This window comes from Anthonomus grandis, chromosome 17, assembly GCF_022605725.1.
Source record: "Anthonomus grandis grandis chromosome 17, icAntGran1.3, whole genome shotgun sequence".
Classification (NCBI taxonomy): domain Eukaryota; kingdom Metazoa; phylum Arthropoda; class Insecta; order Coleoptera; family Curculionidae; genus Anthonomus; species Anthonomus grandis.
Window position 1 is genome coordinate 18539219 of NC_065562.1, and position 20823 is coordinate 18560041.

The 20823-nt window shown below is 35.2% G+C and overlaps 1 protein-coding gene across 16 annotated transcripts in view; it reads right to left on the minus strand.

Annotated features, from left to right (window-relative positions):
- Window positions 1–20823, minus strand: part of LOC126746168 (rho GTPase-activating protein 21) — a 176908-nt gene that overhangs the window by 21359 nt on the left and 134726 nt on the right. For all 16 annotated transcript variants that reach the window (XR_007663802.1, XM_050454313.1, XM_050454304.1 and 13 more), the window contains 5 exons: window positions 17770–17856; window positions 5424–5660; window positions 2918–3079; window positions 2711–2859; window positions 344–920 (listed from right to left, as the gene is read on the minus strand). Coding sequence is in view for 15 of the 16 variants with exons in the window: in XM_050454313.1 (XP_050310270.1) it covers window positions 344–920; window positions 2711–2859; window positions 2918–3079; window positions 5424–5660; window positions 17770–17856 (1212 nt within the window). In the remaining variant the exon portion in view is untranslated. The remainder of the gene's footprint in view (window positions 1–343; window positions 921–2710; window positions 2860–2917; window positions 3080–5423; window positions 5661–17769; window positions 17857–20823) is intronic.

Consider the following 20823-nt stretch of genomic DNA (forward strand, 5'->3'; position numbering starts at 1 on the left):
AGGTATTTGAATTTGTTAAACAATTCGAATATTGATGTGTTTAACATAAGTTTCTTAATGCATCTAAACAGGTCACTTACTTCATAATTGGGCATAAAATTTTGTATTTACATTCTGGCATATAAATTATTAAGGTTGTTTCTAGTATATGTAGTATAGGTGTTTTTTACTTTAGTATTAATTTTTTAAGTAGGCTTAGATTATGACAGTTGTTTATGTAAATATTATTGCTTTGTAAAATTTACAGTTAATGGGGTTTTCCCGTATTATAAATAAATAAATGAATAATAACATACAGAGTGTATATATCAAATTTATACCTACTAAGCAGTTTTACACTTACATGCGTAATCAAACTTTGAACAATATTTGCGTGGTTGTTCATATTGGCCACCATGACCTCCATGGTGTCATTATCGGTAAGAAAGATCGTGGGGCCGAAAACAATCGACAAATTCTTCGTGTCCATCTGGTTCACGTGGGAATTATCGTTCACGCGCTTCAGATGACCCACCACGTGTTTCAACGTGTAGTAATTGTGCCTCGGCAGTGCTCGCACCAGCCTCTTAAGCTCCTCCAGTCGCCCTTTAGGATCCTCAATCTTATCCGCCTTAACGAATTGCGGATACGAGGCGGCGGTGATCAAACTGTCCGGCATTTTCCGGAAATAGGATTTCAGCAGACTGCTCACCACGTGGATGTCGTTCCACTTGGGGTCCTCCAAGGGCACGTCCTCGTAGTTCCGGTTGATTTCCTCCGTTAGGGCCGTAATGGCGGCGCAATTGCCCGGAATCCGGTAGATTCCCTTCATTTGGAGGCCTTTCTCGTCGATTATGTCCGTGCAGACTTTCACGATGCGCGGCAGGTAGCAGTTCTCTTGGGAGGGGATGCAGTGCTCGATGGGCACCCCGAATGTTGACCTAGAAATAGACGAAAATTGGAATTTTTTAATTAAGCAAAAATAGAACAAGAATATAAGAGATCTAAGGTTGGAGGCCTCTAAATCTCTTCCCAATCCTTCTGTTACTTTCTAGATGAGTTGATGGTCTACGTTCATCCTTGTTAAATAATTACGTCCAAAGGTAAACGATGATTAATACCGGACGACCATCTTTGCCGGGCTTTTCCTAGTAGAGACGTGGATAAAAGAACGATATGCCAATAGGAATGTTTTGTAGAGGTATCCCAGTTGGTTTGCTAAGAGCTTAACACAATTCTCAAATAGGATTTAAAATTACGATGAAATATGTCTAAACTGATTCCCAGCAACTGGCATACTTATTGGAATATTTGTGACTCAAAGTTCCTTCCTTGGTCTGAATGCATCTCTCTGGGTTAGTCTTTTGGCCTGGATATGCGGTAGAAACTGAAAAAATCAAATTTTTACCCGTTTTTTGGCATGAAAACCCTTCTGTGGTTCAGGAATTATTGACGAACACTTTGAAATTTTGCTTCACGTCTTTAATGGGTTTCATTACCTAAGAAATGTGACATTTCTCGTTGATACAAGGCATACCTGGACCATGAAACGCACTAGAAACTGAAAAAAATCGACTCGTTTTTAGGCATGAAAACTCATCTGAGATCCAGGAATCATTCAGGATCGCTATGAAATTATGCTTGTCGCCTCTAATGAGTTTCATTATTTAAGAAAAGTGATATTTCCAGACAATCCTAGGCATACCTGGATTATGAAATGCGGTAGAAACTGAAAAAATCGACTTTTGGCCCCTTTTTCGGCATAAAAACCCTTCTGTGGTCCAAGAATCAGCGACGATCGCTATGAAACTATGCTTTACGTCTCTAATGGGTTTCACTACCTAAGAAAAGTGACATTTCCAAACAATCCAAGGCATACTTAAACTATGAAATGCGGTAGAACCTGAAAAAATCGACTTTTGACCCCTTTTTTGGCCCAAAGTCCATCTGAGGTCCAGGTATCATTAACGATCATTATTAAATTATGCTTCACGTCTGTAATGAGTTTTATTACTTAAGAAACGTGATATTTTCCGTTAATCCAATGCATACCTGGACTATGAAATGCGGTAGAAACTGAAAAATAATGACTTGACCCATTTTTAAGCATAAAAACCCATCTGAGGTCCATGAATCGTCGACGATCACTATGAAATTACGCTTCTCGTCTCTAATGGGTTTCATTACCTAAGAAAAGTGACATTTTCCGTCAATCCAAGGCATTCTTGGACCATGAGATGCGGTAAAAACTTAAAAAATTGACTTTTTAGGCTTGAAAACCCATCTGTGGTCCAGGTATCATTGACGATCTTGTTCGGTGTATCCATGCCATCCTCATATATGTAAATGAGTTGCTAAATTTGTTAATTACCCTACAAGTAGAAGTAATCTGCTTCCCAGATGACACGGCTATACTTATCAGGGGATGTAATTAGGAAAGTATACGACAGAAAGCCGAAATTCTCAAAAGATTTATTTGACAATAAACATGAGTAAATTTTCTGGAAAACCTCAGTGTACACGAAGATCAATGTTTGGACCGTGCTCATTGTAAATACAACTTAAAAATAAATAAATTAAATCTCTTGGACTCGAATCCTGATTAGAACTTACACATACAATTTATTATTTTTGCATGAACTTGTTAATGCTAGTGTTGATTATCGTAATTTGCTTTTAGCATATTTGAATAAATTTGAATTTAAATTTTTAAAAAAAATTATAAACTCACCCCTCAGGTGCCGTAGGGCTACTAGGAGAATGCCCACCCTGATTAAACTTCTTGAACTGTTTGGCCACCCTGCCCCGCCACGTTTTACTTTTGGGACTGGTGTGCACTGTAGGGTCATGTTGGGCAGACGGTTTCCTCGTTTTACTTACCTAAAACCATATGGAAATTAACGTAGAAAAAAAGAGGTAAGACTAAGAGGGGGCTTACCGGCGACTGTCCGGTAGGCGATCGATTTCTGGTACTACCCGCCATCGTCGATTTGCCATTTTTCGCGGACGGTTGAGGCGACAAATGGCTGCCCTGCACCTGAATGCTGGTCGATGCCGGGTGGGTTTGCGGTACCGCTTGTTGTCTACTGAACGACGGATCCTGGAAAATTATTATTTTGGTAATTCCGAATAATAATCGTTAATTTTTATTAAGTGCGCAAATAAACTTCGCTTGCTGATAAGGCCTCTTTATTAGGCGGGGGGATTTACTTAAGATTAGTTATACTAAGTGCGTAATTTAGGATAATAAATGACGTAGTTTTTAGACTTCGTGATGGGCTCAAGTTAAAAGATTCTCATTTCGTTTAATTTCTTTATTTATTAATTAAAAACTTGGAATAAAATTTAAAAAATACAGTACTTTTTCATTACGCCATTGATCAAGACTTCATGGGATTCCTGGAGAAACAGGAAATTAATGTAAATGCCTGGAAAACCTTAAAAATGTACTACCTTAAATTTAAAAAAAAATAAGCCTTGAATAAAATTTAATTTAATTTAATGATAAAATAATGAATGCCCAATTTTAGGTAGTTAAGTGGTTTTTCAGGTATTTTTCTTCAGATAAGGCATTTGAATTATTTCACTATTCCAGGCAGTTGATCAGGTCGTACATTTTTTCTAAGCAGTGTTTCTATTTTTTTTTGTATTTCAGGAGAAATTAATATCAAATTTTCAGGCAATTAGGCAACAAATTTCTGCACGTTCCAGGTAGAAAATACAATTCATCCAGCATTAGTGGAGATACTAGGAAATAACAACGAGTACTTAAAAAATCGTCTAGTATTTCTGCAAGATGGGGCGCCACCCCACTATGCTGCAAGGGTTCGTCAATATTTGGACCAAACGTTTCCAGGACAATGGATTGGAAGAAGAGGAGCTATTGAATGGCCTCCTCGTTCCCCGGACTTAAGCCCGTTAGATTTTTTTTTATGGGGCCATTTAAAAACTAAAATTTATGCTAGTCAGCCAACATCGCTAGACCATTTGCGACAAAGAATAATTGATGAATGTCGTCAAATTACCCCAGAAATTTTGCAAAATGTACGGGGAAAGGTTTGAACAAAACCTGTATTATTGTATGGAAGTCGAAGGCCAATATTTTGAACATTTACTTGATTGATTTTATCTTTAAGCTCTTTGTTTAAAATTATACTTTTTAACATTTTTTCGTAACTTTTATTAGCCCCTGTATCGACTAGGCAAATAGTAACGATTTAAAACTTTAGGGTTATAATCCACATAAAAATACCTTCAAAATAAGGTATCACTCGACCCCCCCCCCCGTTCCATTTAAAATTTTGGGGGCCCTTGTCAACCCCGCTAGGGCTTTGCCCTTAGGGGGGCGAAACTAGCAAAAAAATGTTTCCCCCTTGAATAAAAAATTGACGGGTCCGAGGATTTTTACGCAAATATTCTGAGGGACCCAAAATAGGCTCTGTTTCGTTTTTAAATGGCCACCCTGTATATTCCAGGCATTTGAAATAACTTTTTTCTCGTTTTCGAAGAATTTCTTGATTACTTGCAAGCATTGGAAATAATCATTGATGTCTCTCTGAAATTAATTCCAAGCATTTGAATCATTTATCCCGTTTTTCAGGTATTAAAAATAAAAATTAAGACTTGTATCCTTGAAGACCTTCAGATTTTATCAGGGTGGTGTGCTTCCAACAGGCTCGTGTTTAATGTAAGAAAGACGTCTGTTTGACGAAAATTCCCTCTTGCAGAATAAAGAGTGCTGCAAGTTCCTAGGAATTACCATTGATGGTCGCCTTCGGTTTCAAGATCATATTTTACATTTAGCTAGGAAATTATCTTCTGGATGTTTTGCAGTAAGAATGACAAAACAAGAGCTGGGAGGAGTGGTTGCACGTTCAGTGTACTTTTCACTTATTGAATCTCATATTCGGTATGGCTTGCCTTTTTGGGGTTTAACTAATAAGGGGCTACTTAACATTGTCTTTGTTATTCAAAAAAAAGCAGTTAGATACATGTGTTCTGCTAAGTTAAGAGATTCTTGCAAACTCTTTTTTCACTCTATATCTTAGAAACAGCTGCTCTTATTCACAACATTCCCAAACTACCCTCTGACACTGGCCATTTGACTCGTTGTGTAAATGATGTTCCCCTACCTATTCCTACGTCTTCCCTTAACAAAACTTATCTTTAATTCAAGTATGTTCAAAAAGTTTTGTCTTCTTGTGTTTAATTTTGTTCATTGTTTTGTCAATTTTTGAAATTGTATTTTTGTTTTTTTAGCTTGTAGGATGCTTGTACACAAGATTATTCTTACGTAATATAGCACATTTTCTTTCTTTCTTTCTTTCAATTATCTCATGTCATTTTTTGGTTGTAACTCATAAACTATCAAAGTATGGCATGTGACCCATCAAATTTTACGAAATTACACATAGATTCCGAAAATGTAACAATATCCAACTTACTAGTTCGGCCTTGGTGCTGACAGCGACTTGTTCCTGTAAAGTTTTGGCCCAATCAGCTAAATCCTCACTGTTCTCCGTCTGGATGAGGAATTCCGATCTGCAGGGATTCACGCTGGATAGTCGTAGCACGTTTTTACGTTTGGTGTAGTCCTCGGCGACCCGTACTACGCTCGTGCGCATGTCTACGCCTCCGGACAGGGATTGGTCCAGGGAAACGTCCGAGGTTCCCAGAGGACTCTGTATAGAAAATTTAGATAAATTGTTGCCTTTAGCACAGATTTGCAGAATACAGAATAATATTCTGCAAATCTGTGCCTTTAGTTTCATTTATTTTGCAGTGAGTTTATTGAAGAAATTTTGACACAAGTGTTGAAAGTGTGGCGTGTAACCCTTGAAATTTCATGGAATTTTACGTAGGATTCCAAAAATGCAGTAAAGTATGGGGATTTCCATTTAAATTAGAGAAATTTACATCCATTTCCGATATAATCGAAAGTGCCACTATCTTAAAAACATCTTAGTTGGAAAGAGCACCCTTGAAAACCCCATTATTTTACAGTTAAAAATAAACTTAAAACAATAAATTAATAAGAAAATATACAGAATTTAAAGAAGCCATTTTTGGATTCTCTGTGAAATTTAATGAAATTTGAGGGGTCAATCATCACAATATACTTCGGACAAACCGTTTATTTTCCAGTTATAATCAATTGACAGTAGCCATATGTCAAATGTCATAATGAAAATTAAAAATTCTTTTATTAAATGACCTTGGCAAAGTTAAAGCTGAAAAGTTTAAATAATTTCGCGTTTTGTAAATTAGGTTTTGGTCACATGACCCCTAAAAATAAAACAAATCAACTTATAATAACTAGGAAATGGTTGAATCAAAGTACGGCATATGACCCCTCAAATTTAATAGAATTTCATATAAAATCCAAATATGTAACAATATATGTGTCTCTTTGAAAATAACCAAATTCGCACCTAGATGTTATTTTTTTTTATTTTTTCATATAATAAACCCCCATATATTATTACATTCTTAGATTCTACGTGAAATTCTAAGAAATTTGATGGGTAACATGCCCTACTTTGGTGCAACAGTTTACAAGATATGACCAATTAAAAATCGTCACTTTTTTAAGTTTTAAAGGCCGTAGAGTCAAAACTAATCAATCTAGCGAAAAATGGTTTTCACTTGTCTTTATTAACCAATCAAAAGCTATTTAATAGAATAGATTTTCGTAATATAATATATCGTAATTGGCCCACTAGGTGGCCCTTAAAAAATTAAAATACGCGAAAATCGTTTTTCGGTATTTTAAATAATGTTGACTCTACGGCCTCTGAAAGTTAAAAAAGTAACGATTTTTAATTGGTCATATCTCGTAAACCGTTCCACCAAAGTAGGGCATGTTACCCATCAAATTTCTTAAAATTTCACGTAGAATCCAAAAATGTAAAAATAAATAGGGGTGTTCTGTTGAAAATAATGAAATTTGCCTGTAACAGATTTTCACTTTTAGAGGCCGTAGGGTCAAAATTATTTACCAACAGTCATTTTAACTTTTCAAGAATTATTTACTGGCACAAATGACTCGTAAACGTCAAAAATTTTGACAAGTGACAAAATTGACAGGTCCATCAAAAATTGCAAATACACATCCTTTGGTGCAATAGTGAAAATGTCACAACTTTTCACTTAAAATATCTCAAAAACTATTGCACCAAACAGTATCTCATATGACCCATGAAATTTCATGGAATTTCACGTTGATCCCAAAAATAAATAGGGCGTCCCATTAAAACTAAGGAAGTTCTCTTATCGACGTTCTGTGAAATAAACAACTTCTAACATTATTTTCATATATAAGCCTATGGAGGATTTGAAAACCTTTAAGTAAAAACTTTTGAAAAAAAAACAAGATCTTAAAGTCAGTACGTTAATGGACTGAAAATCCATAAAAACCATCGACGTTCTGACTTAGAGACAATAATAATTCAAATCTCACCCAAGTGTTTCTTCGTTTTAAATACTTTTTGAACATTTTCACGTATAATGGCACATCAAAGCGTTTTCGGTCAACTGATGTGCGACCACAGAAGATTTTTATAACTTCTTAGTAATATTTCCCGCGAGCATGAATATTCACGTATCTACGATAAGATAGGAGGAACAAAGGAATAAGCAAGCATTCCTGGATAATTCCTTTTAAGCCGCATAATTTGAATTTTATATTGTTTATTTTCCCCGCTGATTTTTTTCAAAAATCTGCCTGGAATCGCGTTAAAGCGAAAACAGTAAACGAGTCGCGATCGGTTTCTTCCTATTTTGGGTTAATTTAAAAGTACGGACTGGGTCAATGCCGTTGACGTTGTACAACATACATTCCGAACACAATTTCATTGTAAAAACATGAAAAAAAAACAACTACTACTGCATTACGTTGCCTTTAAGGTTATAACGCGATATCCTGCTAATTATCTCGTTAAATGTGAGTGATTTTTTTTCAGCCCAGGGAAACTGTTTTGATATCTCCACCGGCTTCTTGGTCAATTTTATGCATAGAATGATTTCCATTAAATCCCCATAAAACCGACATAATTACAAGATATTAACCAACTGAAAAGTGAATTATTTAAACTATCTAATGGTGAGTTAATTGGCACGTAAAAGTAGTAACGTAACAATTTTTTTTTCTTGCTTCACGTCCGCTCAAGAGACACAGAGAGAGTCTCGCACTTTTTTAGTGCGTATATTCCGCTTTCTTCAAAGGGCTTAAGAGCAAACAAAAAAAACCGAATCATACCACGTTAATTACTCCGTAAAACCACTACAATGGGGGAAAATCTCTCTCTTGAGCAAACAGTCAATTATTATTATTATACGGTGCCAATATGTCTGTAGTGCTTCTCGCAAATAAAAAAAAAATACGTTTTGTTATTAAGCCAATTAATTTGTAATTTAGTTGTTTAAATGGGCAATTTCTCTTTTAGATTGCCTCGCAGATGTTATTGGGAAAAAGGCACGATTCTTACGTTAATCGGTATTAGTGATAAAATGGTGAAGGGGTAACACACCGAAAGTCGCTTTTATTTGCGGGAATTAAATGTTTTTTGACCCAGTAATTAAATACCGATTTAAAGCTAATTAGTGATTAATTTAATATTTAACCTCAAAAATTTTGGGTTTTTTTTGTTGTTTATCGTAATTGACCCATTAGGAGTTAATTTTTCCAGAAATTGTTGCTTAGACCAATTGAATTATAGTTTTTTTTAAGGTTCTAGATTCGGTAGATCAAGAGTTATCAATCAAATGCTCTACAAAGAGTGTGCTGACGAGAAATCAAAATTAAATGAGCCATTGATCCTATCAACATGATTTCAATAGAATCTTATAGATCATTGCTGGATCTTGAAATTTGTTTATAATGATCATGACTATAGATCAAGCAATAAAGAAGATATCAGTGGTTTATGAGTCATGACTGCCTTGAAGAAGACATTTTGACTTAAAACCCAAATATCTCCAATAATATTAGGTTTAGAGCTTTACAGAGTATTATCACTATTGTAGAGAAAATTATTGTAAATTAAATAAATTTTGCTTCATGTTTCTAGCTGCTGTAGATCAAGAGTTATCAAGCAAATGGTCTACAAAGGGTTTGCTGACGTGGGGTCAAAATTCAATCGACCATATCTCATAAAGGGTTGATCCAATCGAAATGACTTCAATGGAATCTTTTAGGCCATTTCTGGATTTTCAAATTCGTTTATAATGATCATGACTGTAGATCAAGCAATAAAGGAGATATTAATGGTTTTTGGGACATGAATACAATATTTTGACTAATGACTTACATATCTCCAAGAATATTGGGTTAAAAGCTTTAGAGATTAGAATCAATATTTTAGAGAAAACAATTGTCTATCAAATGAAATTTGTTTGATGGTTCTACTTTCAGTAGATCAAGAGTTACCAATCAAATACCCTACAAAGGGTTTGCTGACGTGAGGTCAAAACTAAATCGGTCATATCTCATGAACGGTTGATGCTATCAGAATAATTTCAATGGAGTCTTGTAGTTGATTACTGCATTTTCAAATTTCATTATAATGATTATGACTGTAGATCGACCGCCAAATCAGATATCAGTGATTATTGGGTCATGACTGCCTTGAAGAAGACACTTAATTTATAACTTAAATACCTCCAAAAATATTGGGTTTAGAGCTTTAGAGATGATTACTATTATTTTAGAGAAAACTATTGTCAATCAAATAAAGTTTGTTTGATGGTCCTAGCGTCAGTAGATCAAGAGTTATTAACCAAAAGCTCCAGGAAGAGCCTGCTGACGTAATGAAATTTTAAATTGTAATATCTCATAAACGGTTGATCCCATCAACACGATTTCAATGAAATCTTGTAGATCATTCCTGGTTCTTGAAATTTGTTTATAATGATCATGACTGTAGATCAAGCAATAAAGGAGATATTAGTGGTTTTTGGGCGATGAATACAATATTTTGACTTATGACTTACATATCTCCAAGAATATTGGGTTAAAAGCTTTAGAGATTAGAGTCAATATTTTAGAGAAAACAATTGTCAATTAAATGGCCTTTGTTTCATGGTTCTACCTTCAGTGGGTCAAGAGTTATCAATCAAATACCCTACAAAGGGTCTGCTGACGTGAGGTCAAAACTAAATCGGTCATATCTCATGAACGGTTGATGCTATCAGAATAATTTCAATGGAGTCTTGTAGTTGATTACTGCATTTTTAAGTTTGGTTATAATGATCATGACTGTAGATCGACCGCCAAATCAGATATCAGTGATTATTGGGTCATGACTGCTTTGAAGAAGACACTTTAATTTATAACTTAAATATCTCCAAAAATATTGGTTTTACAGCCTTAGAGATTATTACTATTACTTTAGAAAAAACTATTGTCAATCAAATGAAATTTGTTTGATGGTCCTAGCGTCAGTGGATCAAGAGTTATTAACCAAAAGCTCCAGGAAGAGCTCGCTGACGTAATGAAATTTTGAATTGTAATATCTCATAAACGGTTGATCCCATCAACATGATTTTAATGAAATCTTGTAGATCATTCCTGGTTCTTGAAATTTGTTTATAATGATCATGACTGTAGATCAATTACCAAAGGAGATTTCAGTCATTTTTGTTTAATGACTGTTTTGAAGGGAACAATCTTCAATATCTCCTAAATTATTGGATTTAGAGTATTCGAAAGTACTATCGATATTTTAGAGCAGATCGTTGTCAGTCAAATTAAGTTTGTTCTGTGGTTCTAGTTTCAGTAGAACAAAAGTTATCCACAACATCCTCTACAAAGGGTCTGCTCACGTGAAGTCAAAATTAAATCGATCATATCTCATGAACGATTGATCTAATCAATTTGATTTCAATGGAATCTTGTAGACCATTCTTGGATCTTGAAATTTGTTTATAATGATCATGACTGTAGATCAAGCAATAAAGGAGATATCAGTGGTTTTTGGATCATGACTACCTTGAATACAATATTTTGACTTATGACTTACATATCTCCAAGAATATTGGGTTAAAAGCTTTAGAGAGTATTATCAATATTTTAGAGAAAACAATTGTCAATTAAATGGCCTTTGTTTCATGGTTCTACCTTCAGTGGGTCAAGAGTTATCAATCAAATACCCTACAAAGGGTCTGCTGACGTGAGGTCAAAATTAAATCGGTCATATCTCATGAACGGTTGATCCTATGAGAATAATTTCAATGGAGTCTTGTAGTTGATTACTGTATTTTTAAGTTTGGTTATAATGATCATGACTGTAGATCGACCGCCAAATGAGATATCAGTGATTATTGGGTCATGACTGCCTTGAAGAAGACACTTAATTTATAACTTAAATATCTCCAAAAATATTGGGTATTATTACTATTATTTTAGAGAACATTATTGTCAATCAAATAAAGTTTGTTTGATGGTCCTAGCGTCAGTAGATCAAGAGTTATTAACCAAAAGCTCCAGGAAGAGCCTGCTGGCGTAATGAAATTTTAAATTGTAATATCTCCTAAACGGTTGATCCGTTTCAAGCGAAATCTCGTAGCTAATCAACTGGACAAATATTCATGTTCTTAGATCAACTACCAATGAAAATTTTGTCCCTTACCCAAGATCCAGTAGAGCCCCATCTCTTCAACTTTTTCGGGAAAAACCCCAAAGTGGACAAGTGCAAATTGACGTGCAACGGTATACAAGAGACCGTTCCCGATTTGCTCCTGTGACTCTCGTTCAACATCCTGTGCGGACCCAACATCGTTAACACCAAAACAATAATTAAAAAAAAAAAATCACCATCAGCGACTCAAACGATTAAAAAACCGACCGGATTAGAGCAGGAATTAAGGCAGGTCGCGGATGGATGATCACCATCATCTTCATCATCACCATCATCTCGCGGGGTTGGTAACTAAAAATACGCGCCGATAACTGGTTTCGTCATAACTAGAAAATCGAGTGCGAAAAGTTAATGAACGCGCCTCCGATATCAAAGTAGGCGGCGCGCGTTGACTCTTGTTGTTGTTCTTGCGGTACCATCGGCGGATCTACTGCGTTATAAGTGATTAAGTCGAGCCGGCGGTACCACCAAATGGTAGTTCGTATATACCCCCCTTCGCTAATACCATAACGAACGTGTGCCGTACGTGTGCGGGATCTAACATCTGCTTTCTTATGATGTTAGACGAGGTGGACGTTAGGGTTAGTATTGCGTGAAACAAAAGACACCTGGACGACTTTAAGGCGTTTGTGTGTATCGTAATGGAAGGTTCAAAGGTGGTATAGTAATTAAGTAAGATAATCCAAGTAAAAGTTTCGAAATTATCGGCCACTAGAGATGGTGAACCTCGATGAAGGGTGACCACTCGCTTCAAAAACTAAGTACTTGGAATATTCCAAAAACTCGATAAGTACTTGGAATATTCTCATGAAACAAAAAACATGATACTCTTGAGAGTGTTCTTGAGACATGTTGTTAAGGGTCCAAACTAGTCCAGGCAAAAGTTTTGGAAATATCGGGCATTTAAAGTGGAGATGTCCGATAAGGATGTTTTCACTTCAAAGTGCCCACTGGCTCAAAGTCCATAAACTCGAAATCTACTGAGAATATTTTCATGAATCAAAAAGCATAATACTCTCAAGAGTGTTCTTAAGAAATTTTGTTAAGAGTCCAAAGTATTCAAGGCAAAGGTTTCGGAATTATCGGCCATTGAATGTGATGATGCCCGATAAGGATGTTTTAGCTTCAAAGTGACCACTAGATTCAAAGTCCAAAAACTCGAAAACTACTGGGAATATTCTCGTGAAACAAAAAATATAATATTCTTCAGGATGTTGTTGAGAAATGTTGTCAAAAGTCCAAGCTAGTCTAGACAACAGTTTTGGAATTATCCGGTCATTTAAAGTGGTGACGACCAACAAAGGTGACCGCTCGCTTCAAAGTCCAAAAACTCGGAAACTACTGGGAATATTCTTATGAAACAAAAAGCATGATAGTCTAGACTGTCCAGCATAAGAGCAATATTTTCATTTGTTCCAAGATGGCGCCGTTTTAAAACTGTCAACTGTCAAAAAAAATAGAGCAGTGACGTCATTTTCTGTGTATCGTTCCCTACCACCTTTAATCCATTTTTGAACGATTTCTTTGATGAAAATTTAATTCGTTAGTTTAGTCATTAATCAGTTAGATGGAGCCATTTTTGAAACTGTCAAGTGGAGTAGCGACGTCATTTCCTGTTTGTTCAAAAAGAAGTTCATGGCAAGCATTACAAAAGAATTATTTGTTTTTTGTAGATAATTAATAGGCGGCCATTTTGTTTTGCATGCAAACCTTGACGTCATTTTTCAAATATGTGACCCTAGGCAGCCTTGATTCATCATAAGACCAACAATGTTTTTTCAAGATGGCGCCAAAATGTCAACTGTCAAAAAAGTGACGACATTTATTGTGTATTCATAAGGAATTCCATGGCACTCTCGATGCATCACACGGAGACCAACTTGAACTCTTGCTCAAGATGGCGCCCATAGATTGAAACTGTCAAATGTCAAAAAAAGAGGAATGTATATGTCGCCATTTTGCTTTGTATGCCAACAGTGACGTCATTTTGTGTAAAACCGTCACGGATTCCATGGCACCCTTGATACGTTACAAAAGAATTAATTTTTTCTCCATGAGTAAATAATACGCGGACATCTTGTTTTGTATACAAGTCGTGACGTCATTTTCACCGGATTCACCTTAAAATTACCATTTTTTTCCCAAGATGGCGCCATTTTAAAACAGTCAACTGTGAAGCCGTGACGTCATTTCTTTGTATAATCATCATAAATTCCATGGCACACTTGATCATTTTAAACCTGTCAACTGTCAAAAAAAATGGAGCTGAGACGTCATTTTCCGGAATTCTTCCGTAGTACACTTCGATCAATTTTTGAATAATTTTTTCCAAGATGGCGCCCTTTTGAAACTGTCAAGTGAAGCAGTGACGTCACTTCCTGTATATTCATAAGGAATTCCATGGCCCCCTTGATCCATTACAAGATTAATAATTTTCTTTCGTGGATAATTAATACGCGGCCATTTTGTTTTTTGTGTGAAGTGTGACGTCATTTTCCGGAAACTCAAAATCTACAGGGAATATTCTCATGAATCAAATAGCATTATATTCTTCAGAGTGTTCTCAAGAAATGTTAATAATGGTCCAAACTAGTCTAGGCAAAAATTTCAGAATTATCGGCCATCTAATGTGATGATACCCGATAAGGATATTGCAACTTCAAAGTCCAAAAACTCGAAATCTACTGGGAATATTCCCATAAAACAAAAAGCATAATATTCCTGGAAAAATTCTTAAGAAATGTTGCTAAGGGTGCAAACTATTCTAGGTAAAGTTTTCGGAAATATCGGCCATTTAATGTGATGATGTCCGATAAGGATGTTTTCAGTTCAAAGTGACTACTGGATTCAAATTCCAAAAACTCGAAATCTACTGGGAATATTCTGATGAATCAAAAAGCATCATTTTCTTCAGAGTGTTCTTAAGAAATGTTGTCAAGGGTCCAAACTAGTTCAGGCAAAAGTTTCGGAATTATCGGCCTTTTCTTTATAAGTGATACCCGATAAGGATGTTGCAACTTCGAAGTCCAAAAATTCGAAATCTACTGGGAATATTCTCATGAAACAAAAAGCATAATATTCCTGGGAATGTTCTTAAGAAATGATGTTAAGGGTCGAAACTAGAAAAACTTTCACAATTATCAATTTTTAAATTTGATGATCCCCAATGAGGATGCTTTCACTTTGAAGTGACCACTGGCTTCAAACTCTAAAAACTCGACAACCACTTGGAATATCCTTGTGAAACAAAAAGCCAAATATTCTGGAGAACATTCCCTACAAAACCCTTAAGAGTCCTAACTACTAAAAGCAAAAACATCATCAATATTGACAACTTAAAGTGGTGAAGTCCGATGATAATTAATAAAATTAATTATCCGATTGTGGACGTATTGGCATTGCATTCCAATCCAAAACAAATCGAACGTTACGTGGGCCCATCCGTGATATGAATAACAAATTTATATTATGCAAATTCAAACGACCAGTTGTTGTGCCATCGTTAAATTCCATTTTTATTAATAAAGACGTAACGGTGGAACTTTATCGATCGATCATTCGCGGTCTTATTCGTCATATTTGGAGTAAATATGAATTAATACAGAAAGCGAGTTTATATGCCGCCTTGACACGAATTGATTGATTTTTTTTTCTTTTTAATAAAATATTCAATGATGGCCATTTTTATAGGGTTTATGCTTGAATTAACACACTTAACTGGCCGCCATTTTGTCCCGGATAGTGCGTGGTCCATTTTTTCCTATGTCTTCAGTTTATGTCCAAGGTACGCTATGGAAATTGAGTTGACTTTTTTTTTTTGTTGAAGGACCAACACGAGGACCCCAATTTTGATTTTTCATAATTTTAAATTTTTACTCGACGTTCCACTCGTTGGCCACCTAATATAATAATTAATAAATAATTAATGCCGCCGTTTAGTAAGAGCGTCAGTCAGCGAGGGCGGAAGTTGCGGCCATATCGAGATGTTAATGACGACTTCCCGTGCATACCAAAATCCGATTTCGTTATGTTATTCGATAAGGCTTGACGCAATAAATGAGTCCCCACTTTTGCCCTTCGTTGGGGCAACAAAAAAAACCCCCGGTTCAAACTTTTATAGAAAGATGCGGTCCATATTTTGGTTTCTTGTTGGTCAATAACGACGTAATAAATCCCATATTATAATGGTTGTTTATTTTTAAAAATTTCACACCTAAAGTGAGCCAGTTTTACACTTTAACCATATATGAGCAATAAATCGGTGGTTGGAGGCGAACTGTGTTTTTTTCTCGGTTTAATGGTCGTAAGTTGGACGGTTTTGATGCCCTGGGTGGTCCTGCTGAAGCAATTTTTTTTTACTGTCAAAGAGGGGTAAAAGTAGGGACTTGCCTCTTGTGCATGGGCGTGGTGGTGCTGCTGCTAGCATTCCTATTAAGGGATCGGTAAAAGAAACACCACATTTCTCGGCATACCACCAATTTACCGAACTGGCAACAACAATTTCAATTATTCACACGATTTTAATTGTTGTTTTAAATGTAAAGTTTAATATACCGGGGTCAGCGACCACAGAATAAAGAGCCTTAATTTTTATGTCATAAACGCAATATAAAAAAATAAAAAATTATTAATTGCACACATTGTTCAGCACGTGAAAGTCATAATTAACGCAATAGTTCTTCGTCCATCACCTGCACACCGCACATCCATAATTCTAATTTGCGTGTCGCAATGGCGACTATTTATTGTTGTCCATACATATAAGGGGAACGAGGAGGAATAAAGTCCTTTCAGGTGTTGCGCTCGTTGGTCCTTAAAAATTGACAAAAAAAACAGGTGGACCAGTTTGAATGAAACATAAAAAAGGTCCTTAAGAGTTTCCTTGTAACTATAAGCGGTTCAAAGTTATTGGGTGGTTTTTCAGTAAATTGAAAAAATTATTGATATAGTCAAAGGCTTTACAAAAATCGAAATATTTGGAAAACTCCTGTACTGAATCAATTGATTTTGGTGTCATATGAAAGCTGATGAATTTCTTAAGCAAAAAGGTTCTTTCAAATTTTCTTGTAACTATAACCCTTTCAAAGTTATTGAGTGGTTTTCCAGTAGATTGAAGAAAATCACGATACAGTCAAAGGCTTTACAAAAATCAAAATATTTTGAAAACTCCTGTACCGATTCAATTGATTTTTGTGTCATATTAAAGCTGATGAGTTTCTTAAGCAAAAAGGTCCTTACAAGTTTCCTTGTAACTACAACCCTTTCAAAGTTATTTAATGATTTTCCACTTAATTGAAAAAATTCTTGATACAGTCAAAGGCGTTACAAAAATCGAAATATTTTGAAAACTCCTGTACCGATTCAATTGATTTTGGTGTCGTATGAAAGCTGATGAGTTTCTTAAGGAAAAAGGTCCTTACAAGTTTCCTTGTAACTACAACCCTTTCAAAGTTATTTAATGATTTTCCACTTAATTGAAAAAATTCTTGATACAGTCAAAGGCGTTACAAAAATCGAAATATTTTGAAAACTCCTGTACCGATTCAATTGATTTTGGTGTCGTATGAAAGCTGATGAGTTTCTTAAGGAAAAAGGTCCCTACAAGTTTCATTGTAACTTCAACCCTTTCAAGGTTATTAAGTGATTTTCCAGATGATTAAAAAAATCTTGATACAGTCAAAGGCTTTACAAAAATCAAAATATTCTGAAAACTCCTGGACCGATTCAATTGATTGAAAGCTGATGAATTTCTTCACTAAAAAACGTCATTACATATACAGTTGTTTGCCAGCTATTGAGCATTATTCCCTCCTAAAAGTACCTCTAATATATTAGGTTACTATTATTCTTTGATCTACCAATAAACCTTTAAAAAGAGAACGTTGGTACACGAACGACCAACGAGGACACAAAACACGAACTAAAAAAAAAAAAAAATTAATCGGTCCTTAACCTTAAACTAAACTTCTTAAATCAATCGGGTGTCATCGGCATACAGTTGGGCGCCATGTAAATGAATCACGGTAATTAAAATTTAATAATTATTGTTAACCATATATGGTGATATTAAAAATGTTTGTAGGTCGACACAGTATAGTGAGATCTTATTAGTGTATTACTCATGACAGAAAGAGATAAGAAAAGATGGACTTACTTGATGATGATGACGTTCTTTATAAAGGAACAACTTGGGTCCTTTGAGCACCATGGTGACTTGTTTCCAGGATCTGTCGGCCGCCCTCTGGAATTGAAGGAAGAAATCACATTTTTTGTCGATTGTTGGCGCGAGTACTTCCGGTCGACTGTCTCCGGTTAAATTCATACCTTTGACTACCCGAGATGATAAAGTTTTATGGTATTTTTTTGACCGGGGGGTGGGTAGTACAGGGTCGGATTAAGGGGTGGGTGAGGGTGGAATTTTATTCAATTTTTTTAAATCGGTTTTGGCCTTGCAAGTTGACGGTTTTAACCACTGGGTGGAGAATTTTGGTTTTTTTCTGGACAAGAAAGAAGTGGTCTGTTTTTCATTGGAAATCGTGGATGGCAAGGGTTTTTAGGCATAGAAACGTAATTCGTAAATTTTGATTTTAGTAAGGAAGAAAATGGTGAGTTTTTTCAAGTTTTTAAATAAGATGGGACAAAATTACAAAATTATTGGGAAAAATTTTAAAAAAATAAGAATTTTTGAATCAAAAAGAATTATTTAATTTTGGGACAAAATCATGAACTTTTGTATATTGGGTGGATTATGTCATAAAAGCATTTTTTTCTGCAATTTACCTCAGACACTCGAAATATTATACTAATACTTTTACGACCCTCTTAAGGGTACCTGAGACGAGGTTAAATCAGATAAATATAAAGGGGATCATACTGTAAAATATTGTAAACAAGAGGTACAAAAATAACGAGGGGTAGTTCCGACCAAAACCAAAACAGAGAAAACAGGGTTGGAATGGGACAAATTATACGATTTTCTTTGTTGGTACAGTGAGCAGAAGTCCACCTGTTGACACTTCGTTGGTCATTTATACAGGGTGTCCCGGTTCATGTGATCTCTCGGATTCAGGTAGAATATCGAAAAATAATACCGAACATTCCTATAAAAAAAAATCCTACAGGCCTTCTTTACGAAGATACAGCCTCCTAAAGGACGCTGCTGGAAATTGGTTTTTCATAAATTACTTTTAAACTACCCGGTAGAATTTAATAAAAATTTTAGGCGATGAACACTATTAGGGACCTCTTAAAATGACATCCTTAAAATACATTTACCTTGTTTACTTTACCAGGGGCGGACTAGGTTGTACACTTTAATGCGTATATTTTTAACACCCTGTACGTTAAAGTCTAAAAAAAAATAAATTTGGATACTTTGAACCCTAGGCTAAAAAAAGGGTACTCTTGTTCATTATCGATAAAACGAACCGTATTGGAGAAAAAAAATAATAAGCGAGCCAATGTTTTTTTTTTAAATGTCCTTTTTGTATAATGTCTCTGTTCTGGATACCGCATAGCATATATATTATTCTAGAGGCATCCGTTGAGTTCTGATTGCATTTGAAATAAACTGTTATCAAGTCGGGGAGTTTAATTTTTGTAACGTTTTTTGTTTCAGATTGATCGGCGTTGCCATTCGCCTAAAACGTCTAATGGGCCATCTACCGTGAATCACCCTGTATATTAATGCGACTCAATATATGTAAAAACGCTGAGACAAACTTATTCCGACTTATCTAATCTGTCAATTCCTGCTTATTCTGAATCATTTGTTAAATTAATTATAGGTACTTATATTTAAAATTTGAAAAATAGGTTATTTTAAAATTACTCGAAAATAAATGGAGATATCGAAACGCGGTTTTCACTGTTTTGTTAGTATGTTTTAAGTCTTCGAAACCGCAGTGAAAAAATCATATCATTGCATTTAACTTTTTAGAGAAAATCTCTAAAAACCCAGTCTCTGTTAAACAACGCCCTCTGACGACTTCACTGAAAACAAAGTGACATTGACAGGTGCATATTTTGAAAGCCCTTTGAATTTCCTTTTAAACGAGTACCTACTTGAATTACTTTTAATAAAGAATCTGAGTACAGGGCGATTGAAAAGTTGCATTATTTATGATCTTCCCTCACCCTTTTCATTGGATATATGAAGAAAATTCTTAAGCCAAATTAATGAAGATTATTCTGATGTTTTCAAAATGGTACCTAATACTGGCGATTTTAGACGAAATTTGAATTTTTTGAAATTACTCTGCAGTTACGTCTTAGGAACTTGAATATTTTCCAGCCATTTTTTTTGGCCACTTTTCTTAAGAATTTTTTTTTCAGCGCTGTGCGATGAATAGTTTCCAAGATACAGCCGGCGTCCTTTCTTATTTGGACACCCGGTATGCACATTCATAAAAATCATTGTTTTGAGTACTCAAATGGTCTGAGGTACAGTGGGACAAAAACGCAAAATTCTAATCAAAATTAAAGAAATAGTTTAGTTTTACTTATAAATTTACAAACGTCCAACGAGGTGTCACCTGGATGACTTTGTGTCACTGTAACCCCCAAAAAAACCTAATGATTCGTCCCACTCCAACCCTGTTTTCTCTGCATTGTTTTGATCGGAACTACCCTCCATTATCTTCGTATTTTCCTCCGCCCCATGTTTACAATATTTAGCAATGGGATCCTCTTTAAATTTATCTGATTTAACCCCGTCCCAGGTATTCTTAAGGCCCTTAAGAGGGTCATAAAAGTATTATTAAGCTATTGGGAGTGTCTGAGCTAAATCGTTGGTTTATGGCACCCCCGGATTTACAGGGTGTAATAAAAATTGTGGTCCAATTATATCACCATATAAAACTTCCAAACCATTTAAGATATCTTGAGTTTAGTTGTGGGATGGGATGGAAGGAATAAAAACAAACGTCACTTTATGTACTGGCCAACGTTTCGCAATAATTTTATTGCTTCATCAGGGCCCTAAGGTAACAAAAAAGACACAATAAAAAAGGATTATTATATATAAACAAAATTTAACTTTTTGGGGTTATGTTGATACCACCAAAAAAGAAAAAAAACAGAAAAACAAAAAAAAAAAAAAACAACAAAATCTTAGATTTGAATTAAAAAAAAATTACACAACAAAAAAAAAATGATAAAATTGCTTACATAACAGTGTGATTTTGCTTGTCATAAAAAATCATGTTTA